The 27,922-nt window shown below is 35.6% G+C and overlaps 1 protein-coding gene across 3 annotated transcripts in view; it reads left to right on the top strand.

Annotated features, from left to right (window-relative positions):
• The window catches only part of SLIT2 (slit guidance ligand 2), a 264,394-nt gene that overhangs the window by 198,256 nt on the left and 38,216 nt on the right, over window positions 1-27,922 (top strand). For all 3 annotated transcript variants that reach the window (XM_065699857.1, XM_065699849.1, XM_065699866.1), the window contains 11 exons: window positions 3,217-3,367; window positions 8,506-8,580; window positions 12,675-12,818; window positions 14,182-14,325; window positions 15,464-15,630; window positions 16,465-16,597; window positions 19,696-19,764; window positions 22,455-22,526; window positions 22,820-22,891; window positions 24,643-24,714; window positions 27,135-27,298. In XM_065699857.1, the coding sequence (XP_065555929.1) occupies window positions 3,217-3,367; window positions 8,506-8,580; window positions 12,675-12,818; window positions 14,182-14,325; window positions 15,464-15,630; window positions 16,465-16,597; window positions 19,696-19,764; window positions 22,455-22,526; window positions 22,820-22,891; window positions 24,643-24,714; window positions 27,135-27,298 (1,263 nt within the window). The remainder of the gene's footprint in view (window positions 1-3,216; window positions 3,368-8,505; window positions 8,581-12,674; window positions 12,819-14,181; window positions 14,326-15,463; window positions 15,631-16,464; window positions 16,598-19,695; window positions 19,765-22,454; window positions 22,527-22,819; window positions 22,892-24,642; window positions 24,715-27,134; window positions 27,299-27,922) is intronic.

Genomic DNA, 27,922 nt, shown 5'->3' with positions numbered 1-27,922 from the left:
CCAAATTATGCCTCTACTTAAACTATTTAAAAAGTTGCACCTGCTAGTTCATATTTCAGTTGACACCTTTACTTACCTTGTACCTTGCCTCTCTACCACTCCTGTTTTTAAAATGTAGCTCCTGAGCTCCTTTTAAACACAGGAAGAAATACTACCATCAAAGAGCTAGTACAACTTTAAAAAAATCAATGTTTTACATATTAACACTTTCTTGCCTTGCTTTCATGCTCTATGCTGGCTGCAACTACTGCTTGCTCACCCTCCTTGCGTTTACAAAATCACAGTGGAATGCTTGGAAAAGAAAGATGATATTCTTCATTGCAGGCATTCTGTGGTCACACGCACACAATGAATCAGAAATGCTTGTCATTAAAGAAATTATGACTTTAGAGTTCGAGTGAAACAGCAATTTACACAACGCTTTAAGCTATAATGAGTATATGATACTTTCACAAAAGATTTACAGATGTTGGCCCTAGCTCTTTGAAATATGTTTGTTTCTTTGCTTTACCTTGCTTGTCAGGTGTGTGCACTGATTTCTTAATAGAAAAAAAAAATAATGATGCATTTGCATTATATTCCTAACATAATGATTATAATGATTGTTTGGAAAAGTAAAAAAGTGAATAATGATTCTATTGATGAATTGCACTATGTAATTTGCAAGCAGGGTTTTCTACCATTGTTTAATATCTAGAAAGATGTCTGCAATAACTGATTATGACACCAGTGCACTTGTTCTTTCAAGTACTACAGGTATACTGTCACTCTGCAATCTTTCTTTTAAGCTGGTATATTTTAACAGCTCTTCTCCTAATGCTGTGTGATGTATCACTTAAATTTGCAGCAATGCTGGAATTCTTTCGTGCCCTTTTACTAGTAAAGCTGGTTTGAATATGAAGAAAAGACAAAATGAAATTCAAAATAAGGCAGCAATTTGTCAGCATTGGCAGCCGCGAAAATGTGTTTTAAAGCAGCATAAACCAGAGGGGGATTCAATTTCTCAAACCTGTAGTACCACTCAATCCCTTAATGAGTAAAACAGCTGTATTCCTGCCACAGAGTGACTACTACTCAACCTTGCCAGCACAACTTTTGTCTCTGAGTTAGGAGCGTTTTCTTGCCAGCAAATGTCTTCACAGCCTGTTTATAATGTGACCACACATGTAGTTTAGGTTTGTTTACGTACCCTTTCAAAAATGCTATTCCTGGGGGAAAAAAAAAAGTGCTGGCAGACTTGCTTCTTGAAATGCAATTGCTGTGCTTTCTCTCTCTATTGGGTTTCAGGAAGATGCTGCATAAAATTATTCTACTTGTTGAAGACCTTGTCCCCTAATATTTTAGTTGTTTAGCTTCTAAAAGTGATTTTCTCTGGACACGGGAAGAAAAAAAATATATTCATAGGCTTGCTTTGGGGGCATTTAAAAGTGCTAAAAAATACTTCTTTACACTTCAGTAAATGCTGTTAAAATGTTAGCATTTCTCTAAAAATTCAAATTTTTTACTACTTGTTTTAAATATGTCATTGGGAGATCTTGCTCTGCAGACACTAGGAAGTCTTGGTAGAATTTTATTATAGTCATTTAGAAGAATAAAGATTATACAAGCATCAAATCATTAATTTGAAATAATATTCTGTCTGCTAGCTCTTAGAAATATTTCACATTGTTATATGTGCTTAGACATTTAAATGCTAGATAGCATAACATGTGATGACTGTTGTGGGGGTTTTTTTCTTCCTCTGAGAAATCTGTTTCTCCTACATTTCTTTGGTTTATTAAGGTTTTAAGTGGCATAGCATGTGTATGTGTTCAAGGGAGCAGCTTTCAAATAATTCATTTAAAATAGTGAAGAATAATGCATGGGAGGCATTGTCATCCTATATGAAACCTGCAGTTAAGCCCAGTCTTTTCTTCATTTTTTTATGCCACTTAAAATGAATTACTCTTCCTCTCTGCTGAAGATGGTACTCCCTAGCAACATCTTCTAATCAAAGTAAAGTTGAGTAGAGAACATGAGAGCTTAGTTCATGTTTTTGTCTTAATTGGGATTACTCTGTCTTTCTTTCCTTCTTGGCTATCTTTACTTTTTCAGGAGTTCACCATTTTGGCTGTAAGTAAAATTCAGTGTCTGAGATAAATCACAGTGTACCTCCCAGCCCTGATGCACCTTCTGCTAGTCTCAGTCTTTTCATCTTTGTCCAAGAAGAACCCACAGGTCCTTTCAGCTTCTCTTTGTTTTCTTTGTCACCCACCCTCAGTTCCTTACTGGATGTTTTCTCCTGAATCTTCCAATATGTTGAGGACGTTTTCTTTGACTGACTCTGGGAAATGGTGGAGGAAACTTTAAATGTGGTTCTTTTTTTAATTTTTTTTTTTTTGTTGTTGTTGTTGTACTTTTGATTTAATCTGTGACAGTAATACTGTTACCGTGGCACTGGACATTCAATAATAAGAATGCCATGTCATGTAAGCGAGTAGTAAACTTCAAATGCTTCTGTAACTTATACCTACCTACTCCTTCCTCTTTCCCTTGCTCTTACCCTTGGCCTAATGGATGCAGTTTTGATAATGTAGCGAGATTTTCTGTTGTGCTTGATCTAACCATGTGGTTGTGAGGTATGAGTAAAACATGGTTCTGTCAAGCACCATGGAACGTCACGCAGCTTTCTACAGCATGGCAAGCTGCTGAGGCTTAAGTCAGGATCACACATTTTTTAAATTAAAGCTGAAAACAGGGGTTTCAATCATATGTGTTTGAGATGATGTGGAGTATCGGGACTATAAAAAAAAAAGTCAACAATACAAATTTGTAACAAGAGAAAGAGAAAAGGTGGCATTCAGGATCTATTTATTCTTCATACAGAGAACGAAAATAAATTCTAAAAGAATCAGTGGCATTTGTGTGATTAGTTATAAACAAGGCTAGATTGGCTGACAACGTAATCAGCAGAAAGTACAGCTGTGAAAAGCTCGAGTTAATGTTACCCTGTTATGTGAAGTTGGTCACAGTTTCTTTTTCCAGCATATCTTGAGCCCCTATATTTAACCCTCTCTTGAAGCCCTTTTGTCTGTTCAGTATCACAAAGTTTATCATACATTTCCCAAGTTGCCCACCCGTTATCTGCACTGCAGGCATCTTTGCAACCTTCTCACAAGAAGCAAATCTTCTATTTTATTGACTCAGTATCTTTATTTTGACTTCACTCTTCCACAGGCACTGAAGATTACAGATCCAAATTAAGTGGAGACTGCTTTGCAGATTTGGCTTGCCCTGAGAAATGTCGCTGTGAAGGGACCACAGTGGACTGCTCCAATCAGAAACTGAATAAAATTCCTGATCATATCCCCCAGTACACTGCAGAGTTGTAAGTTGAACCCTTTTTAAAGCACTATTTGTTTATGGAAAAGCTAACTAAAATATTCAAATACAAAATCACAGCTTTACTTTTTTGAGCAACAAAAAAATATATGTGTATATGCCCCTCTGTAAGGCACTTGAAAGGACTAGATATTAATAAAAATATTTATACATCATTTGAATACCACATAGCCTTAAAAACTTGTGATAAAAAAATAAGGCAACCGTTATATATTTCTAGTTCTTCAGTACATGAACTACCCACTTGGATTTTTTTTTCAAAGGTAATGGGGTTTATTTTGCTTTTTATTTTAACTACAAGAGCAAGTAGGACAGCCAGTAACCAGAGGTCTGTCTTAAAAAGTACTACCTAGGTGTTTAATAAAACAAAAATGGTTCTTCTTATGCAGAGAACACATTATGTTTGTCAGGCAGGAGACCAGAGGAAGATAAAGCAGACAAACAAGACAGAGTTGGGTTAAGAAGATGAGATAGTAATGTAATGAACAGATATGAGCAGAAAAGAAGTCACAGATTATTACTTGCTTAATAAGTGCCATATGGGAATGATTTGTAGGCATTACAATTGAAGTGGTCTTCAAGGAGGGTTGAAAGGTAAAATTAAGACAGCTTTAAAAGGTTTTCCCACATGCAAAGCGTAGTATGAAAGGGAATACAGAGACACTTGAAGGATCATCAGAAAGGCAGATAAAAGTGTCCATCATTGACAGAGGAAAGACGGGAGGAAATATCTGTTTTTCCTAGAAAGTTCAGTTTAAAGAACAAGGCAGAGTGTTTAGGGACAAAACAGAAGGACTTTGATTTGACGTAGTAAAGCAGGGACAGAGATGTAGAGACAGGAGTACTGTGATCAAGTTTTGACACACAGGGTGAAATGAGCAACAGTATAGCATATCTCTTGAAAGATAATCAGTCTGCAGCTGGCATCAAAGCAACAGTACAGCATTTCAGGTATGCAGTAATGAGACTATAGTTAAGGATTTTGAATATCTGGACAGGAAAAGGAATTTGAAACTGAAATATGGGTAAAGAGAGATGGAGATTTTTGTCTGTCTCTGAGCTGGGAGAATAAGTTGAATTTAGTGATGTTCTAATTACAAATCTGAGTGGTTTATTGTAATTGTGTCTAGAAGCACCTTTACAAGCCTGGCAATTTCAATTGAAAGTGTGGCATATGCGGGAAAAGCAAAACTCAGCTTTTGGCTATGCTGTTCATGCTGTTGATTTATTGTTCATAAAGTAATGCCAGAGAAGAAAAAACTGCTACACAGTGTTGTGTAAAAGGAGATAGATTTCAGTGAATAAATACATTTTACTTTATGCCATAATATTTTGAGATAAAATTACTTAAACTGAAGACTTAAAACTGATGGAACAAGTTACAGGTTAAAGTGTAGGAGATCATAAAGTAATGATTACAAAAATATAGTTACTGCACCAAGAAATGAGAAATTGAGTTAAGTGACAAGCGTGCATTGTCTTGGTTCTTAACACAATTCATGTTTAATTTGCTCTGCACTGAAGAAATAATAATCTTAATTTAATATTTTAATTGTTTTTCATATTTACATGTGGAAGATAAATTGTCAAATGTTTTCATTCTATAATTACGAATCATACATATTAAATTCAGAAAAAAAAAATATTATCAAAATTCATCTGCTGTGTATCTAAAATCTCAAATTTCAGTCAACAAAGAAATTGTATTTGACTAAAACAAAATTCATATTTGGTTACAGCACTTCATTCAGAAAATATGCTGTCTTGTTTGAAGGTGTCAATGGATTAAAACCCCATTTCCCTAAAAGTGTTACAGAATTTAATCATCTCCTTTCACTTCTATTAAAATCTTTTAAAATGGGAGCTTCTACTTCCATATGGAATCTGCCTCTCTTCAGTTTCCATCATTGCTTCTTTTATATTTTTGCTCTCAAAGAGCTCTTTTCTGTCCAGCACTCTATCAAGTAAGATGGTCTTATACTGTGTCACTATTCAACCAACTTCTTGATAAGCTGTACAGATTGTTCTTCGAGTCTTTTAATGTAATAAAAACTTCAACAGCCTCACAAGTATTCTAGAGGGGGTAAAGGAATTATTTCTGCATTTTTTTTTTTTTACTTCCTGTAAAGATCCAATTGCTGTAGCTAAATGCACTCTTCTAGTATTTGCCTCAATGATGCAAGTCTTGTTTCTATCTGTTATTTCTGGTCTTTGATGCTCTTCTTGGGACTTCCCATTCTAGTTGTAGGGCCACTCTGTGATCTCCAGTTCATAACATCTACATGCATATAGGAGAAGAGCAGCTAGGTAGCCTTTCTTTTCTTTTACCCACCAAATTTGAGATGAAGATCCTTGTTAGAGTCAAATGACATTCACACTTCCATAACAGTGATGAAGGTGGCTAGATTATTTTCTGCAGGGTGGTGGTTGGAGCTAAGACAGCTTGGAAATGAAGATCAAAAGTGAGGAAAAAGTGTTGATTGTGCAGAGTAGTTGTTTTTAAAAAAAATCTGAAAAGAATAATACAGTTCAAGATAGAAACTTACTTGTAAAACAATGTATAAATGTGCCAAGTGCTGTTCTGTTTATATTTTGTTGCTTGCTCACAGTCTTCCAGAAAACTAGGAAAAGATCTGTCTCATCTGCCATTAAAGTATTTAAGATAAAGAACAAGCCTGTAAATGCACCACAGAAAATAAAATAATTTTCTAATATATAGGTAGCAATCTAATATATAGGAAAATTCATTTCATAAACCACTCAAACCAGAGTCCCCAGGAGGAACACTAAATAAAAACAGTTTCAGTCATCGCTGTTCAGTTTTTGTAATTATTTTACAATAGCTGATATCATATCCTAAGGTGATACTTTTCGAAAGCATGAATATAACTGCAGTACATAGCTATCCAGGAAGGTTTAGCTATTGTACCAAAACATGCAAATATCTTGCCTGCCGTGTTAACAAAACAGGGAAAAGTGTCAAATAAAACAGAAACAGGATAACTAAACATCATCATCAAATCATCTGTTTCATAACAGAATGACATTTCAGTATTTTTCTTTGAATAAACCAGTTACAAGTAGTTTGAATATTATTTTCATGGTCAAGTGGTTGACAGGTAACAACTATCATTACTGTAAAGAGCACTGGGCTCAAAACAATAATGATATTAAGATCCAGAAGGAAGATAACACCACATCTGTTAATTTTCCAGTCATCTGTAGTAATTTTGATTCCACTGTGCGTAGTATCACCATGATAATAGAATGAAAACTTCTTGCACAAGTATTTAGCAGTTTCATATCTAAAGCCAGCAATCTCCCAGAATCAAAGAATCATGGAATACATCAGGTTGTAAGAGACCTTTGAAGGTCATCTAGTCCACCCCCCCTGCAATAAGCAGGGAGATGTTGATCTAGGTCAGCTTACCCAACACTGAATGAATCATTTGAAAAAAAAAATTCAAGAACAAGAATCATCTAGAAAAGGAGACTTCCGAGGAAAAACTGAAAAGATTAAATGCCTTTGTGTGAAAGAAACTTGAGGGAGAGACAAAGTTAATTATTTTTAATATGTAAAAGGTTATTGCAAAGAGGAAAGGATCAAATTACTTTCTTTTTTCAGTGGGGTTGGAATGGATTGCAATAGAGCACAGCAAGGGCTCACAGATTAGAATCAATAAATGTTTTCACAAACAAGTCATTCTCTCAGATGATACAGCAGTTGGAAAGTATTTGGAAATGTCAGCATTTATAGAATGCGTGGTTCTTCTGTTGTTGATGGACAGGGAAAAAAAAGACTGTTTATAATGATGAAATAACTTTGTTAACTGACTACAAAAATTCATCCAATATTGTCCCACTAAAAATCACATTAACTCATTCAGTGGATTTTTAGAGGTGGTAGCATCTTTGGAAATTCATTTCCTTTGTACTTAAGTGCAGTATACGAATGTTCCACGTATAGCCAAAAAACCTCTTCCTGTCTTCTCTGCTTGGTTCTGTGCTTAAATTATTGTACAGCCATCCCTTCAGATTTACAACCTTAATTTCCCTTCTGGCTATCATTGAGAATGAGCAGGAAGGAAGGATGAATGAGTAGCTTTCTTTAATTTTCTATTTATTTTTTTTTTTATCTATTGTCTTGCAATAAGACAATTCTGAAAAGTATTCAGGGTTTAGAATTATGCTGAATTTCGTGGTAATGTTCTCAGGCATGTCTTTTCCTTCCTGTTTAAGATTTCAAAGTAAAAGCTGGACAGACTCTCTTCCTTAATAAGATGGGTCCATTAAAATATATAAAGAATCTAAGACTCAATTTCCGTTTTCCATTCAAGAGAGGAAGCAGGGAATACTGGGTCAGTGCAGATATTTTGTGAAATATAGATTGTCCCCTAACCTAGCAGCTGCTAAAATTATATTATGCTGGAATAGCTTTGATACCTGGGCAGGAAAGATCAGTATCCAGCTAGTATTTGCTGCTCATTGCGTACCTTCTTGTACTGCTATAAATCAGCATTTAATGGTTCCTTACACAATATATGTGGGTTAGGTGTAGTGGTCTGAAGATAAACCATGGTCAGAGAAGTGTTTTAAAATTTTTGGTGTTTCAGACCCTACTCAAAAGAACTGTTGAGCATAAGGTAATTATTTCATTCTTGTAAATAGTGTTCTGTGAGCACCTCCAGATGTCTGGCAGACCCCACCTGATATCCTTTAAAGAACAGTAAACTAATCTTCAGTGGTTTATATGTACTTCTTAAAGATTTTTATTTGTTAAGTTGCCATGGAACTGAACCCTTCCTTAGTTACACTTTTGTTTTTCTTCCCTTAAAAGAAAAATTAAAAACATCTCCTTATATTTCTCTGCAGTTTTAGGTGTATGTTATTTTGTGATCTGGTTTTGATTCTTTATGTCTTATGTATGCCTAAGTTTAACTCATGAGAATCTTCATTTACAAGAATTATCAGAATTAGAAATTACATTAGATACAGAATTGTTCTTCAGCTACCAGTTAAACACCAGCTATACAGTTAAACCAGTCTGAAAAGTTCACTTAGAGTGGAACATTCTGTACCAATGTCTAAATATTTTTTTTCTGAAATTGATGTCATTTCTTACAGGAGACTAAATAACAATGAATTTTCAGTCCTGGAAGCTACTGGAATCTTTAAGAAACTTCCTCAGCTGCGTAAAATGTAAGTGCAATTTCAGTGACTTTGTCAATTCACATAACATGTTAGCTCCTTGCTGTGTTTCTCCACCTTCCCTAGTTCTTATCTAGAAAAGTTTCAGTATATTTTAATAAAAAAGATCAAGAATGGGTTTAAATTAATCACTGAGGTAGCTCAGAGTTAGCAGCTCTTCTCTATGGCACTAGGCATTGCCAGCAACAACTTCTCATGGTGTATCGCTCTGGCACCTTCACTGCAGTGTCCAGACAGCTGATCTGTTAATGCAGCCCCAGCAGGGAGCCCCAGTATAAGCTGCTCAAAGCAGGGTCCAGTAATCTTTTGTAGCTTCTTGTACAACTCCCTTACCAGACAATTTTGCCTGTTTCAGCACATTCAAGACATGCCTTTGATTCTGTGCTTCATTAAACTGTCATTAGATGAGGGGAATATCGAAATTAAATGACTGAGAAAAAAATGGTTTAATAGCTCATCCATGTAAGTCCATGTTCACAGTTCATGTTGTAAGAGGAGTTTATAATCTTACTACTTGTTGCTAAAAATAAATCTATGAAAAGCTTTTCTTTTGCTTAAGTAAAAGACATATTTGAAGGTAGATTATTTAGATTTAGTGACTCTGTGCTCAGTCTTTGCAGGATTAAATCTGAGCATAAATAGTAAGTGAAGATAAATGCAAGTAAAAATAGTTCAGATTAATGAAATGATGCAGTGTTTTGTAGACACCAAGTTACTACTCTTTGTAAAAGATCAGTCTACGTCACTAGTGACCAAAATCTCAAGAGGATCAATAGTATTACTTAAAATATTGTTAGCCTTGCTCACATCCTTGCTGGCAGCTGTCATGATCACAGTTATCTGTTACTGATTTTTTTTAGTTAGTAGACAAATATAAAAGAAAAACTAAACAAAACCAACAAATAATAATTAAAAAAAATCAACTTTGCTTTTGTCCTGTCTACTTGAGTTCATCTTGCCACTTCTGATTGGGCTTAAGTACTTAAGAAAGTAGGAATGTCTGGCATGGGGGTGTTTTGGTGCTATACAGTAGATACCTAGTTTTCTTTATTCCTCAATGATCTGATATTAACACTTTTTACAACTGCAGAATACCTTTGAAATAAAATACATGATGTGCCATCTTACACATGCACACAGATATAGCAGATCTTTATTTATAAGAAAAATGAGGAAAAGAGACTATACTATCAGTAATTACATATTTTCAGGCTGTAAAGGTAGCTTAGTAAACATTTAATGTCATCTAAAGCTAGCTGCTATTTGCCCGAGGAGGTGTTCAAGTCGAGAGAAAGAAAAGGAAGAAAATTGTGAAGTCTCAGTGCAGCTGTCTGCCAGAACTCCAAGAGCTTTGAAATCTGCGTAATTGAGAAGGAAAAATTTGAGAAAATATTAACGAAAAATTAACATTTTGAATAATACTGCTTTGTGACTTCATATATTTATCAGTCATTACAACATTATTCAATTCCGAGAATAATATAGTGACTGGTTAAGTGTGACTGGAAAACACTGAGGTACTGATGTTACAGAGAAACCAATATGAGTAAATTCTGTATTTCTGTGGAGCTCATATTTCTTCTGGAGGTTCAAATAGGTGCAAAGGTCTTTCTGCACAGATGTCACTGAAAAATTGGGGCCTAAATGTTTAATTGATTTGATGGTTCATCAGTAAAAAAGCACATGTATGGACTGCATCATTGATTAGTTATGCAACATTAATCCTTAAAATATCCCTGTGAAGTGGGTGAAGTAGTATTCATGTTACAACAGGAACAAATAAGATTTTAGGAGACTAAGGGCTTGACATGTAAACCAGCTGACATGAGAAATAATTGAGTTTCTTGCTTCCAGTCTTGTGCAGCACCTTAGAGGAGACTGAACAGCTTCACAGTGAAACTAAATTACACTGTTTCCCACAGCATTCTCCTGGAGAAACTGTCTGCTTATGGGTTGGACAGGTGTACTCTTTGCTGGGTAAAAAACTGGCTGCATGGCCGGGCCCAGAAAGTGGTAGTGAATGGAGTTAAATCCAGTTGGCAGCTAGTCACAAATGGTGTTCCCCAGGGCTAGGTATTGGAGACGTTTAAATTCTTATCTGTGATCTGGATGAGAGGATCAGGTGCACACAGTAAGTTTGCTGATGACACCAAGTTGGGCAGGAATGTTGATCTGCTTGAGGGTAGGAAGGTTCTACAGAGGAATCTGGACAGGCTGGATCAGTGGGCCGAGGACCATTGTATGAGGTTCCACAAGGCAAAGTGCTGGGTCCTGCACTTGGGCCACAACAACCCCGTGCAAGGCTCCAGGCTGGAAAGCTGTTCATGGAAAACAACCTGGGGGTGCTGATTGACAGAGCTGAATGAACATGAGCCAGCTTGTGCCCAGGCAGCCAAGAAGGCCAACAGCATCCTGGCCTGTGTCGGAAATAGTGCAGCCAGCAGGGCCAGGGCAGTGATCATCCCCCTGTATTCTGCACTGGTGAGGCTGCACCTTGAATCCTGCGTTCAGTTCTGGGCCCCTCACAACAAGGCAGACACTGAGGTACCAGAGCATGTCCAATGAAGGACAAGAAGATGGTGAAGGGCCTAGAGCACAAGCCTTATGAGGAGTGACTGAGGGAACTGGGGTTGTTTAGCCACATAGAGCAAACCATATCTCTACAATTACCTGAAAGGAGGTTGTAGTGAGGTGGGGATCAGTCTCATCTCCCAAATTACCAAGTGATAGGACAAGAGGAAATGGCCTCAAATCACTTCAGGGAAGTTTACATTGGATATTAAGAAGATTTTCTTCACCAAAAGGGTTGTCAAGCACTGGAACAGGCTGCCCAAAAAAGTGGTGGAGTCACCACTCCTATAGGTGTTTAAAAGACATGAACATTTAGCACTTAGGGACGTGGTTTAATGATAGACTTGGCAGTGCTAAGTTATGTGGAACCTGGTGATCTTAAAGGTCCTTACCAACCTAAATAATTCTATGATTCTCTGTGATTGTGTTCATCATCACAGGCAAGGTGTACGTTAAATTATAGCTAGGCTAGAGATAAGTAGTCAGCACACAAGATTAAGCCACAACATCTTATTTTCTGTCTTAGACAATGGCACCAGCTGATTCTGGCAAGTATATACATTTTTGTTCTAAGAAATAGTGTATTTCTTGATTTGAACAATTAAGATGCTGTTCTAGAAGTTGCATCAAATATTTGTTCTTCCCAATACCATCAACTCCATCAAATAAAAGGTTTTTAGCTTCACTTCATTTTACATTGGCTCAGAGAACTTTTAAGAGCTTCTAAAAAATGACTGTTTAGTTTGTAGATTTGTACTTCTATAATATGTATAGTTATATGAAACAACCAAAAGGAGGCAAGAATAAGATGAAAAATCTTTAAATAAATGTGTGTCATTGACTATGTATGCTTTTGTATGTATAGCACAGATACCACCCATTTGGAATGTAATTTCCATATTTCAACTAAAAACCATAAGCACTAAATATTTTGGCAGTATTTTAGGTCATTTTCCCACATTTTGATCTGCTTTGCATGTGGATTGCAGATAAATGGCCTAAGTTGCTTATAAACCCTCATTTTTAACTAATGTCGTAAATTATTAACATTTCATGTACTGTTTACATTCACACATTTCATTTACATATGTTGCTGTTTACACTGTTCTCATATTTGTGTCTACTGAAACATAGTTGTGCTGGTGCTCATATAGTATCATTTTGTTGTTAATTTGTCAAATAATGCTACAAGGACTGGCGACACAAAAATAATATACAGTCACTGACAAGATTCAAATCTATGAAAAGATGTTCTTGTGTGGTGGCAGCATGGACTGGGTAATTGCCATTATTTAAAAACAATTTCCAAAGATTGCTTTAAAAACCTTTACTATTTTAGTAGCAGGGCATTGAATTTTGCATTTGTTGTCAGTTTGAATTTGAACAATGTATTTGTTGCTTTTCCATAATAACTTCATATCTTAAAATCTATGCAGTCTGCAGTATTTAACAGTTAATTTAGCATACTTAAAAAAGAAAACATATTTTTCTCTGTTTCTGTTAATGTGTAATAGAAACCTGAGCAATAACAAGATTACAGATATCGAGGAAGGAGCATTTGACGGAGCCTCTGGTGTGAATGAACTATTGCTCACTAGTAACCGCTTGGAAAGTGTTCGACACAAAATGTTCAAAGGACTAGAAAGTCTCAAAACGCTGTGAGTGTAACAATTTGGGTGGTTTTATTCTTCCTTTCTGCCAGGTATTTTTTAAAAGTAATATTTTCTCTGTCCTAAAAAAAAATAATTTTGAGGAGTAGTTATGGATTATTCAATTATATCTTAGTTTTTGTTGCTATTTTACAAAAGGTTATCTTACATTATATGAATTCATTAGTTATTAGTTATGGATATAGCATAGCTGAAATTTTTGTTGTGGTTGCTTGACTACAAAAGTGAAGTCCTTTAAAATGATGAAGTGGTTGAGAACGGGTAAACATCCAAATGCAGAAACTGAAAATAATCATCTGCTTCAAAGTAACAGAAATTTGCACAGGAATTGCACATTTTATGTAATAGAGTCTGATTCAATTCAGCCTAACCATTCCTGGGGATTTTGCTAGAGGAAAAAATTATTCTGGTGGATATTGAAATAGAAATTATTCTTTCTAAGTGATTTTAATGTCATTTCAACAGTGGAGAGACGAGTAAAAGCACTATAGCTTGAACTCATTTTATTCTTTCCATGAAGGCAGTTTAGCTCTTTCCACTCAAAAAGATATGTTTATACAACCTACAACTCCTTGGCCTTCCTCAGAGAGCCTATCCTGATCAGCAGACCCAAGCTGAGATTAAATGGTCTTTGAGGCTTCAGCTGTACTTTTAATAAATCAGGTCTATCATTTCTAACTTTGCATTTAAAGCTGCTAAATTATTAGAAGCACTTATTCTTAGACAAAAACAGGGGGGAAAATATTCATTTATTGATGGTCAGATAGGAGAACAGCAAACTTCCAAGCTTATAAGTTTTACAGAAATATGAAAGATTTTAGGATGGGTGTTTCTTATTTAGTATTCTCAATTTTTACTAGATCCTAGAGTCATGAGGAAGAGGAGTTAGGGTACCCTGATTTCATTTAATTGAAACACTTGAGAATGTAGTAGCAGTGGCTTGTAGAATTTATCCTAAGAAAAATCAGGTTGAAAGGAGTTCAGCTGGTTCCCATAGGCTTGGAAGCATAAAGAGGGGGATGCTGTGTAACTCCAATTTGCGGAATTTCAAGTTATTTTCAATTAATAAACTTTATTATTGATTGAAAGAAAAAAACACAGATGCTTAGGGGAAACACCCCTTGTCTCTGTGAAGCCTATCCACCTATCTTTCTGTTTTCCTGTCTCTTTCAAGCACACTGCATTCAGTCCCCGCAAGTTAGGTACGCAGCACAGGGGTCACTGCACTTGTGGCTTCTCCACCAGTAGCAATCCCTTTGGAGTCATTCCTCTTGGCCCTTGCTTGGGCCACCACTTCAGCTGTAGCTCCTGCTCAGGTTAAAATGAGAAATGTCGGTCTTTCCTTTATCAGGATGCTGAGGAGCAACCGTGTGAGTTGTGTGGGAAATGACAGCTTCACAGGCCTGAGCTCAGTCCGCCTGCTCTCGCTTTATGACAACCAGATTACCACCGTGGCACCCGGCTCCTTTGATACACTACATTCGCTCTCTACATTGTGAGTCACACTTTTGAGTTTTACGTTACCTGAACTTAAACCTCTGGCTCTTTGAGGACATCTATGTTAATGTTTGCTATATACTTTAACAGCATGAGGTAAAGTTAAGGGAAGAAAGAGTTCAAAGAGGTATTTTTGAGAAAGTTTATTTCCTGAACCGTCTTGGACACTTAAGAGTATGTCTTCATGGTACCCCCGAATGCAGCACTAGACTGCTTTCCAGAAGTCCCTGAGAAGGCAGGAAATATGTACTGCTCAACTCCTCCTTCAATAGAAGCCCACTGATCTGAACTGAGGAGAAAGCCACATTTTGTTTAGGCATTGCACAGTCAGAGCTGGTTGAACCACCATGTGTCTGTCTTTCTGCCGTGTGACATCAAATTATTATCTTAAGCTTCCTCAGCTTACGGACGATTTGAATTCATACATGTTTTGTAATGAAGCTTCAGTCTAATTTTCTATATAAAGAAGCATCCTTTTTTCATGTAAACATGATGTAATTTATGGGAAGGGAGAACAGTGAGCAAACCTGCCACTCAGTTTACTGAAGAAATGGTTTTTGTAGGTAGCAAAATTCAGGAAAGTACTTAATCCTTTTTTTACATAGAAAGTGACACTTGGCACCAAGTGACTACTTTGTGCATATTAAGGATGACATGTTTATAAATAACAGAATTGTCAATAGGTTTGTGCTGAAGTAGGGAGATGCCAAAAGTACTGAGAATTCTAGAAGTAAATTAATTTTTATAACTGGCATGTAATCAACTTAGCTGTCACTTCAGATAGGAAACTTATTCTCTAGAGCAAATAAAAGATGGAAATCTTGAGATGACGAATTAATGGAATAGCTGTTGTCAGGTTGAAGCTAATAATGTAATCAGCCTTCATCTCTATATGAAATTATTGCATTATCAGTACAGAGTAGCTTTACAAGAAGTCAGGTCTTTGACAGTTTTAAATTATTTTTAAATGAGTTATATCAAGATTCACCACACAGAACCTAAATTACAGCTTTCACCTATGGTTTGTACACAGTATTGTTTGAAGAACAGTATTTAAGCTTAGCTTTATGAAAATAGAAATTAAATACTGAGGATGAAATGGTGTCATCTGAAGTAAACTTTCCTGTGTTTCTTAGAAACCTCTTGGCCAATCCTTTCAACTGCAACTGCCATCTCGCATGGCTTGGAGACTGGCTAAGGAAGAAACGCATTGTGACGGGGAACCCTCGCTGCCAAAAACCCTACTTCCTCAAAGAGATTCCCATCCAGGATGTAGCAATTCAGGATTTTACATGTGATGATGGTAAGAAAATTAATATTTGAGCTTTCTGTAATTTCAGCTTCATATATATAGCTGCATGATTCCCACAGATCCATAGTTATTTAAAGCATTAATTATGCTTTAAATTACTTCATCCGCACTTCATTCTACATCAGTTTAAAAATCCTCCACCTGTCTTTTTAGATAATCAGCAAGAACACAGCTATTGTATATATGCTTTCAAAAGTTTTTCTTGCCTATCTTCAGTACTGTAAATCATAATGTAGAGATAATATAAAAAATAAATACATGGATCACATACGTAGTTCAGATGAGAATATTTGTAAATGCTGATGCTCCAATCAAATGCGCTTTCAGGTTACTTGATTAAATAACGTGCTATTTTGCTTAGTTTGTGACATCTTCAATACTTAATAAAAACTAAAAATAAAAAAGGCTGCTACCTTGCATCTTTCTCATGCATACTTCCATTTAATTCATTATTAGATTGTCAGTTTTTAAGGCTGTAACTTTTCTTTACAGATAATGCCTATTTTTAATAATTTGTTAATTTTGAAAATCAACAAATGCTTTGCTTTATCTTTCTTTTTATGTTTTGTTCTTCATTTAATGATCTTTTTTTCCATATAATAGTGTTTTACCTACTAAAACAGCATTGTACTAAATAAGCGTCACTTGAAATGTAAATTCTTGGAGCAATGGATTACAGAGATGACTTAATGTTTTCCCTACCTAGAGACATCACAGTGTAGAAATACCATGTCTGCTTATAGGAATTCCAGGGGGGATATTATTGCTAATACTGAAGTGCCATTTTTATAGCAAGCTTAATATCTGTTTGTTTTTATTAACCAGGAAATGATGACAATAGCTGCTCCCCACTGTCCCGCTGTCCTGCAGAATGTACTTGTCTAGACACAGTAGTTCGCTGCAGCAACAAAGGCTTAAAAGCTTTGCCTAAAGGCATCCCCAAAGATGTGACTGAACTGTAAGTGTCATGCTTTTTTCCCTTTTATGAAAATTGATATCAGATTTTTATTGTCAGGCTCAAGATGAGGGGAGAAAAAAATGAAGAACTGGATTCAGTAGATCAGTTGATATTTATTAATATACCACTTTATACACATAAAGATTTGCATAGTATCTTGAGAAATTTGAGCTTAAGTTTGAATTAGCAGTGCTCTGTAAGTCCTAAAACACTCTAGTAAATATCTGTTACTGAAAAGCTTTAAAAATATATGTACGTAAAATTGTAATCACTCTCAGAAGTTATATCCCCAACACTGAACTGTCATATGTCTGAACATGGATATCATGTTGTAATGGGTTCACTTATGGGCAGCAGTGAATCTGATTGATCTATGGTCATTATTTAGGAAGGAACAAAAAAGTTCAATTACATGAAAAAGAAAGAAGAATACAATCTATTCATGTGTTTGCATAATAAGCACACTTTTGTGATATTTCAAAAAGACTGGTTTTAATAGAAAGTCTTTTCATATAGGCAGTCTTATGCAATCTGAGATATTTTATTAATCTCTATACATTTTTATATGAGAAAATGGTTAAGATTGAATTTTATGAAGAGATATAATATGAATATGCAGATAGACAGCGACATTGATACAAAAAAGAGCTTGCTACCTCATGTATTGTTTGAAGACAATAACTGAATAAGACTAGATGAGTTGATTTTTATGCATTACGAAGGGGAAAATAAACCTAAAAATTGGGCTATTAATCAGTTTTTAATGTTGATCAGATAGGTCATGAGATTGAAAAAAAATAGAAATTATTGACAAAAAAAAAGTTGAGTTTGTTTTACATATGGCAAATATTCACTATTGAATTACTGCTGCTTTGTAAGGACTGATTAATGTGCTTTTTCAGAAGACATCATAATTGTGTATCTTAAGTCACTAAAACTGTTTTATTCTTTCAGTATTTGGGATCATATAGAAGATTCTGAAACTTCCACCACTAATTTGGTTCTTAATAATATCCAAAAAGCTTTGGTCATTAATGAAGAGAAATTATTAAGAACTCAAATTAGCACACAGCTATATATAAACCTATAACTTACTTCATTAAGTTTTGGTGGTGTTTTGGGTTGTTGTTTTGGGGGTTTTTTGGTTTTTGGGTTTTTTTTGTTTGTTTTTTTTTTTATTTTTGTTTTTTGGTTTTGGTTTGTTTTTTTTTTTAATAGAAGATGACTTATATATGGTCTGGTCTAAGAAATGCAAGGGCATCAGTGCAATATAAAATTAAATAGCTAAGGAGAGATACTTTTGGAATTGCAAGTGGAACCCTGACTGTGACTGAAAACTCACTTGTGTACAGTTTTGTATGCTTTAATTAGTGTCTAAGCATGCAATTTAGCATATTTTTCAAAAGGATAATGGAGGTGGTTCCTGTTAGCAGTTGCATACTGATTGATTCTTCTTGTTCATTAGCATGCATAACCCTTCCAAGACGTACTCTTCATGTGTTTTATAAAATATCTTAATAGTTGTTTCATTTGAACAAGGAGGAATTTTTATCAGACAAGGGGATGCTTGTAGTACTTTAGTTCTAATGACTCTAAAGCAATATATCCTCATTTACCTGTCAATGGAAGAATTTTCTCAGAATACTAACTCATTTTCAAAAAATCAAAATGTTGGCTTCTTTTTTAACAATGAAGTATATGAGCCCATGCTCTCTTCACCACCAATTATGTAATGCCATTTAAATAGTGTAAGCATAAAACTTGTTGAGACACGTTTGGTTTTAGCAAACAGCCCTACAGAAGACAAGATCCAAGGAAGGAAAAAAAAAAAAAAGGAAAAGCTTTTTTATTAGATGCAGATATAAGGATACAAGTTTAACTGATTTAACTCTGTTTCAGCCCATCCATTTAGCGAAGACAAAAGTTTCTAAAGATGCTCCAGCATACTTAGAGACATTAAAATCATAACCAATGTAAGAATGTCTTTGGCAAAGGCTGTTCTTAACTCAAGTGTGCTCCAAGTATTTGGATGCCTAAAATATCTTCTTTGTATAGGAATAATAAGGGTGTAGTTTTTATTTGGTTTCCAGGAGACACAAGTAATGCCACCACAATACTGCCATCAAATCATTTGCCCCAGTTTAGAAACTAGGGACTTCTAATCCTCCTGCCACTTGCTGCTTCAGATGCAGTCTGTTTCAGAGAATCAGGTTAATTCACTACTTTCTTAGCATCTCTAATCTACTTGCCCTGGTTACAGGAAGAGCCCCTTCATTTGCACTTTGCGATAACTAGCTGCACACTGAAAGCTTTTTAGGAAAGGCTTGATGACTTCCTTTCCCTGTAACTTGGGTGTCAATGCAGTTTGGTGACTGTACCTGTTAACTCTACGGATGAACAAGCCTGTTGCTGAGAATTATGATCATGGAAGAACAGCAAGCAATGTAATACAGGAGCTGTAAACCTAAGAGGAAAAAAAAAAGTATCTAACATTTCTAGTGAAGGGTAATTGATTACTGTCTTTACTCCCTAACATACTCCATAGGACCAGGCTTGTAGTATGTCATTCCTGATATATCGTGAAAGAGACAGGGAAAAATTAGAGAAGGTGACCTGAACTGCAGGCATGACAAATTAGTTTGGTGTTAGAGCTGGGACCAGCCCTTGCTGTTTCTGCGGTAAAGGACTACCTCTACAATGTCAGGGTCTGTCCCTATTTACAGTAGCTCAAAATCCACACCTAAAGTAACTTGCAGAAGTCAGATTTACTTTTCACCTGTAGGGGGGGTGTGAAACAGCCATGATAAAGGCCCATTTTGCAGTCTTTATGAAATAATAGAAAGTACTATGTAAGAGTTAGCTGGCATTACTGCTACTTCATAATATTAATAATATCTGAATCAATAGCATTTGGATCTATGGCTACAGGTCCTCACTTGTGTCTAAAACCCAACATTTTTAAGAAAGGTTTATTATAAAACAGAAATAGTCTGCATTAATTTGTTATTAACTTTGCTGTTGGATTATAAGATTAATGCATGAAGATGCTTCTGCTTTAATGAAAAACTTATGGTTTATGTTTTACTTTTCTATTTTAGTTATTTGGATGGAAATCAGTTTACCCTTGTTCCAAAAGAGCTTTCCTACTACAAGCACTTAACACTCATGTAAGTAGTTTTAGAGTAATGGTCTCTAGTGGAATGAAAAATGAAATAAAATATCCTACTTCATTATAGCTGGTTTTAATTATAATGAAAAAAATAAAAAGTATTCCAGCAAATATTGTACCTAACCACAATTTATAATGGAGAATATTTTATTCTACTTACCACGTCTTATTTACAATGCACTTGGTCATAGAACCATAGAACAGTTAGGGTTGGAAAGGACCTTGAGATCATCTAGCTCCAACCCCTCTGCCATGGGCAAGGACACCTCACCCTAGACAATGTTGCCCAAGGCTCTGTCCAATGTGGCCTTGAACACTGCCAGCAATGGAACATTCACCACTTCTTTGGGCAAGCTGTTCCAATGCCTCACCACCCTCACAGTAAAGAACTTCCTTCTATCTAACCTGAACTTCCCCTGTTTAAGTTTGAACCCATTACACCTTGTCCTATCGCTGCAGTCCCTGATGAGAAGTTCCTCTCCAGCATAAAGTGAGTATTTCATTAGAGTGATTACATCACAAAGTAAATAACCAAAAATTATAGTTAACCCGAAAAAATAGGTAAGACCTTTTACCTAACTTAGTGAGTTAGGGTAATTAGGGTAAGGTGTTAGGGTAATGCAACATTTTGTACCCAGCTCCATAAAGGCACTAGAATAATTTCTTTTACAAAAGAAATATTCTGTGATATGCTTTGCTCAGTGGTGTGCTTCACATAGGAATAGCACATACAGCTCTTCTAACACTTAAACGTAACCCCTTCTGTTTCTCCCACGCTACATGGTTTAATGACTGAAGAAGAGAGCTTGTCTAGAATGCCTTATTCCCAACTCTGTTGCTGACTCACTCTGGGATTTGAGGCAAATCACTAGCTACTCTAAAATATATTACCTCTTTATGTACCTTGTAAGAGTACAGCAAGAGAAACAGGAAGAATGTAGATGTAAGTGGCTGTAATTCCATGGGTTTTGTTAGGACTATAAAAATTTATACCAGCTGAGGTTGAACTGTGTAACATTCTGAAAGCAGTTTGTGGTTTCATTATAATCAGAATAAAAAGTGGACTGGAGTAACAGAATCCCTTAAATTTCTTTTTGACTGGGTTTAGAGCTTTGCTGCAAAAATTGAAAATGGTTTGGCATTCAAACCAAGATCTTGATTTCCTTTATTTACCTCATGCTAGACAAAAGTGGTCACGGTCACAAATTAAGAAAAAACAAGTTTCCAAAACTTTTGTATTTTGCAAATAACATTGGGGAAAAAACTTTGCAATATTCTCAAATGTATACAGTGTAGAATCTATAGGAAATCTTGGTGGATTGTTTTGGGAAGTTATAACTTGCAGCACATAGAAAATATGAACTTTGGAACCTCAGTAAAAGAAGCAATTGTGTTGAGTGGACTGTGCAGTAACAGTATCAGTGGAAACTAGATATATGTCTAAAGATGAAGCATAATGACAAGGCTTCTATCACATAGATTAGGTACTCATGGTGTATTTGTGACAGCCAGAAATCAGATAAATTTATCTCCTAATCAGAAAATATACACAAACTGGTTAGCAGACAAATGTAATACAATATATTATAGGTAAACAGTAAATTAAAAAAAAAAGTAAAAAAAACCCAAATAAGACCCAGTATTAACAGCCTCGATTTATCAGACCTGTGGGGCACATTATTGTAGTCTCTTCTGAATGTTTCCTCAAATTGCTGTTAACAAAGTTGAGAATGCTCCTCAGCTGGTTTTCCAACCACAATACTATGCATATGCATAGTTCTTTTGTGGCCAAACAAGGAATTACATGAAAATCTCCAGAGTTTCAGATTAACAAAGGAATTTGTTTATTTCTAACTTTTTCTTTCTCTTTTGAATAGATTGCTCTGTTATACTTGCCCAATATGTTTATAATTATGTCAGTTGTCTTACACACTTTCATGAAATTTTAAGAGGAGAAGTATGTATCTTCTATAGCTATTTAACAGTACTCTGAAGTTAAAATATCAAGGTCTCCTCAGAAACCAGTGCTGTATTGCGTCATGGAATACAGTAAACAATAGTGAAATGGTAGACATAAAAAGAAAATTAAAGCACAATGTGAGAATAAAGAACAAGCAGTATACACATTTAGTACAGCTTCTTCAAAGCTTCTTTGAAGCTACCAACATACCACTCCAGTTTCCATCATACTTATGCTTGAGATTTTATTCATTAGAATATTGAAAAACAAGAAAGATGTTAAGGCTTTCTCTATAAATCTTAGATAGTAGTCTTTATGATAATAGCTCTGGCCTTTGATGTCTTCAGCATATCAGTGTTGAGTACAGCATTACGTGATATTTACTTAGGTGTCATTAGGGACACAACTAGAATGATTTCTACTTTAAGACATCACTTTCATTTCTATATTTGGGTTGATGTACGATTGCATTATTAACTCAGTAGCATGATGGACATTGCTGTTGTACAAGAATGCATTGTGCTGCTTTTTCATCTGTGTTGAAATGAAAATGTTTTTCATTGATCAAGCTAAACACTCGCTGGGCATGTAAAATAAAAATGTGCTGCTTTAAATATTGATAGTAATGATACTGCTTCTACTAATAAAAATTATGTGTCAGTTTAACAAAGTTTTTCAGGACTGAGGCAGTCATTTTAAGGTCTGAATTTCTGCATTTATTTTTATAGAGATTTAAGTAACAACAGAATCAGCACTCTTTCTAATCAGAGCTTCAGCAACATGACTCAGCTGCTCACCTTGTAAGTTTAAACATGTAACAATGACTCTTTGGAAGCATTACAGTGTATTGCTGGTTTTTGTTGTGTTTTTTTTTTGGTTTTGTTTTGATGGTTTCTTTTCTGGTTGTTTTGTTTGGGTTTTTTTGTCTTGGAAAGAAAGCGCATTTAGTTGGTATTAAAGCTTGCTTGTTTTGGAGGCTGTAAAATAACTTGTTTCCTAACTAGCTATGTGTGCAAAAGCTGGTTTTCATCACGCTCTGCATTGTTTACTGAATGTCTGATATACTTGCTGACAGTATTTTATATATTTCCAGAATTCTTAGTTATAACCGCCTGAGGTGTATCCCTGCACGGACTTTCGATGGATTGAAATCACTTAGATTGTTGTAAGTATTATTTTTTAACCATTGCTGCTTTTCTAGACTTACACTTTGTACTTTTCTGCTTTTTAATCTTGCCTGTATTTCTTTTGTGTGTTCTATTCTCCCTTGTTATAAGCATTAAAGTCTAACAGAAATGCCATATGCATAAATTCACTATATATGAGGGGGTTTTGCAGTTGAATTTTGAATCTTTTTATTCCAACAGCAAATTTCTTTCTTTCTTGTTCCATTTAATATGGGAGTATTTCCAAAACTATTACATCATGATGAATTAACAAAAATCGATAGTATTAAGTTTTGGTTCCAAGAAAACTTTCTATTTTACCTCTAAGAAAAATAGGGTTGTAAGGGCACAGAAAGGGACAAAAGAAAATACAGAAAAATTAGTCTAGTTTACAGCTTCAGTTTGTCATTAAGAAAAAAAAAACCCTGCAAAAATTCTTTCTCAAAAGCCCCTAGTAGAACATGTAATTTTTGCCTCTATTTGGGTAGTTTATAACCATTTAATAGCCTAAGTGGATTCAGTGTCTCAAGCATGACATAATTTAAGTGTGCTCACATAACTTCAATTATTTTATATAAATATGAATAATTTCAAGAACCATAATTCTACATGTGTTAGATATACATAGAATCATAGAATCATAGAATCATAGAATAGTTAGGGTTGGAAAGGACCTTAAGATCATATAGTTCCAACCCCCCTGCCATGGGCAAGGACACCTCACACTAAAACATGCCACTAAAGGCTTCATCTAAGCTGGACTTGAGCACTGCCAGAGACGGAGCATCCACAACTGCCCTGGGCAACCCATTCCAGTGCCTCACCACCCTTACAGGAAAGAACTTCCTCCTTATATCCAATCTGAACTTCCCCTGTTTCAGTTTGAACCTGTTACCCCTTGTCCTGTCACTACAGTCCCTAATGAAGAGTCCCTCCCCAGCATCCTTGTAGCCCCCCTTCAGATACTGGAAGGCTGCTATGAGGTCTCCACGCAGCCTTCTCTTCTCCAGGCTGAACAGCTCCAACTTTCTCAGCCTATCTTCATACAGGAGGTGCTCCAGTCCCCTGATCATCCTCGTGTCCTCCTCTGGACTTGTTCCAGCAGTTCCATGTCCTTTTTATGTTGAGGACACCGGAACTGTACACAATACTCCAAGTGAGGTCTCAGGAGTGAATTAATTTATAGAAAAGGAAAGATATTCTTTGCAGGTTTGCTACAGGAGGAAGAACACTATTCCCAGTACTGATGCTTAATAAGGTCTTTAGTTCTTTAATTTTACCATCAAATTAGGGCAATAATCTTAATATTTTCATTAATGAACAGTCAATGCCTGTATTTTCCACGAATCCATCAAAGATTTTAAAAAAGTATGAACATAATTAATGGGATTTCAGGAATTGCTGAAATTGTCAGAAACTGCTGAAAAAGTCAGAAATATAACTTGTCTGCTATCCCTAAATCCAATCTGTACTTTGCAGAAGTGTACCTACTTTTACTCACCTTTATTCTTTCCATTTTAAAATAATCATATTATTAACATTTCTTATTAAAATTCGGGATGAACAAATTAAATTATGTGTAGGCTGTCAGAGCTTAAAAAAAAACAGCCATGCAAAACAAACAGATGGAAACACTAAGGAATTGGAAGAAAAAAAAGTAAAAAGTTGAAAACTGTTCATAGATGAAAATTTCAAATTTAACTGGCTGATGTTTATGCATACATATTATTCTGTTTATTTTCTTTTTAAGGTCTTTACACGGCAATGATATTTCTGTTGTGCCTGAAGGAGCTTTTAATGATCTTTCAGCATTATCACACCTGTGAGTATTCATATTTTTTGTTATGTTTAGCAAATTTCATGCACTTGAACGAAGACAAAACGTAAAGGACTGCCCTGGAACAAGCTAATGCATTATTACAGCCTGGGGACTGGCCAAAGAGGTAGCAGCTCAGCAGGAAAATCCTGGGCCTCCTGTTAGGCAGCAAAGTGAACATGTTTGCTATGTGCCATTATGCAGTGAAAGCTAAAGACTCTTTGGCTGAATTAAAAAGAAAGCCAGGTGGTTGAGCATAGTGGTCACTCCCTTCTGCTTGGCTCTCGTATGGCCACGTATGGAATATGTGTTCAGTTATTCAAGTACAAAGCAAATGTGTATGAATCAGCAAATCCAGATCAGGGGCAAGCAAGGCTGGAAGGTGGCAGGATGAGATGAGCTGTGGCAAGATGCCAAGGAGGGACCTAATAGTCTTTAAGGCACTAGGTGGATTACAGCAGTGATGGAGACAGATTTTTCTCAGACGTACACAGTGAAGAATAGGAGTCAACAGTCACAAGCAGCAACAAGGGAAATTTGACTGAACATAAAGAAAAATTCTTCACTGTGAGGGTAATTCAGCTTTGGAACAGGTTGCCCAAAGGAGAGGAAGAATCTCTGTCCCTGGAGATTTTCAGAGCTCAGCTAGACAGAGCTCTGAGCAACTTTGAAGTGAGCCCTGCTTTGCACAGAGGGTGAGGTTAGATGACCTCCAGAGTGCCCTAAATTATTCTATGGTTCTGTGTTGGTGTCTGTTAAATTGACATTAAATACATAGACATCTACCTTCAGAACACAGTTTTAGGCAATACTTGTCCTGATTTTCATTTTCAATGGGAAACTTAGATTAGAAAAAGTTACCTATCTGTAAACCTCGTTGTGTTTATGAATAGTTATTAAATCCTTGCTTGCAACTGAGTAGTTGACTAGTGCCTTTATATATAGCTGGGGTTTATGTTTCTGAACAGCTGCAGTTGTTAAAAACTTAATTATATGTTTCTAGTTCAGTATTGGACATTTACATTTAATTTACCATTTCTCAGAAACTTAATGATACTGATTAAACTTTGAGTCACTGATAATTTATTCAAATGTCACTGTTAAACTAGCTTATCTGCATGAAATATCAGTAAAAATTAGATAGATTTTATTATTGTTGCTGGGATTGTTTTCCCCAAAAGTCTACCAGTTATCCTTCCTAACATTTTGATTTTAGCAGAGCAATTATGTTATCTGTTCAGGCTGACATTCATTCTTGCATATATGGAGTGGACAAATTCCTGGTGTTTCTCCTTGCATGGGAAGTTCCCTATCTCTAGCTCTGATTTTTGTTACTGCTCTTACTTAAGCCTGACTGAACAAGTATGTATGGTCTTTTTGTGTTCAGGTGGAAGTAGGTAGCACTAATTGAGAGAGATGGCAAAAGAGAGTGTTTCAGCAGTGGTAGTTTCTACTGCCTTTGCCTGCCAAGGATTTTCTATCACTGGAAGACCCATTGATCCAAAGTCATGGAAAAATCTAAATAAAAGTACTGAAACATCTGGAGGAGAATGTTCCAATACTGCCATTTGACAGCTTGTGCACATGTCAAGATTATTTGTTGAATGTTACACGATTATTGTATTTCTTAAAAGCAATATGAATACAAATTTCTAGAACAGCACAATGCTTCTATCCTCCAAATTTACACGTCATAGTCAGTTTTAAGAGTATAGTTTCTAGCAGAGAAAATAAACATTTAAAAAGCCTTTACACAATTCTCAAAATCTCTAGCTAAATTATTTTTAATTTAAAAATGTATTTATTTAAATAAATTGATTTGCATTCATAATGAGGCAATTCTTATGTAACTACCACAAAGCTAGGATAATGCAGTTTTATTTACTTACACAGCAGAGACCTCTTATAGAATTCTGCACATAGCTGTGATTTCAGTGGGAGAGCTCCAAAGAGGAAATAATTAAATCAAATTTGGAAGCCTAGAAACAGATGGTTTGCACCAGCCTGGGAGCCATAAACTGAAAAGGAAAAATATCAGGGTGGAACTCTGTGGGGTTGCCTTGGCTGCTTTGGAAGAAATACTTTATTCTTGCTAACTTAATTTCCCAGTATCAGTTTCATTCTGCTTATGCAGAGCTTGGCCATTAAATACCAACAGTGAAACAGAGCTAGTTAGTATTAGCTGTCCAAAGTTCACACATAATGCAGCTAAGAATAGCTAGGTTTCTGGACTAAGTTGACTACTAAAACTATCACTTCTTGATTTAGAACCCAAATACAGACACTTCATGCTCTTATGGTCCGTTTCATGGATGGAGGGCAGATTTGTGGTTTGAAAGGGTTTTTTGCAACCTGTTTCCTGACTTCTCTTTTTAAAAGCAACCATTTAAAACTTTATTACCTTTTTATTTGTCTGTTTTCCACAGGGCTATTGGAGCAAATCCTCTTTATTGTGACTGTAACATGCAGTGGCTATCTGACTGGGTAAAATCGGAATACAAAGAGCCTGGTATTGCACGTTGTGCTGGTCCCGGAGAAATGGCAGATAAACTTCTTCTCACAACTCCTTCTAAAAAATTCACTTGCCAAGGTACTATTGTACTGTTTCTCTTTGAAGTGTATATTTTGAATTTTTACAAATAGTTGAGCTGTGAAATAAAGAGTCCTGTGTGCTGTAAATGCACTTATTATAGCATTTTCACTGACCGTTGTCATAATTCTTCCTCATATTTAGGGATGTAGCCGTTGGTTCCATTCAGGAACACTGCTTATTTTAAAGATTTCAATGCCTATTTCTTTTTTAATAAGTGGAGTAAAAGATTCTTTGGACTAGCAGTACAGTATTTCTCAGTACATGGATGTACACAGGTACTTGGTACTGTCCCAGTCATGAACTACATTTTAAACATCTATACTTCCCTTAGCCAAAGAATGTCCTTTTCCTTCAGTCTGTTTACAGTAAAAAATGTAAATACATCCATAATCCTTTCAGTCTGCAATTAATTGTACCAATATGTCCATAGTGCTTCCTCTGGTATTTCAGAAAAAAAAGTAAAAGACACCCCAAAAAAACCTTTAGATAAAAGGATGTGATACCACTATAGAGGTCTCAGTCTAAAATGTTTGAGAAGTTTCTCTGAGTTTGGACAAAGAGTATTTATCTCCATGTCTGTACCAATGATGCTGGCATTTATATCACAACTTATAGTATTGT

The sequence above is a fragment of the Lathamus discolor genome, chromosome 1 (genome assembly GCF_037157495.1).
Source record: "Lathamus discolor isolate bLatDis1 chromosome 1, bLatDis1.hap1, whole genome shotgun sequence".
NCBI lineage: Eukaryota > Metazoa > Chordata > Aves > Psittaciformes > Psittacidae > Lathamus > Lathamus discolor.
Note: the sequence above shows the minus strand (reverse complement) of the source record. Positions and strands in the feature narration are given on the sequence as shown.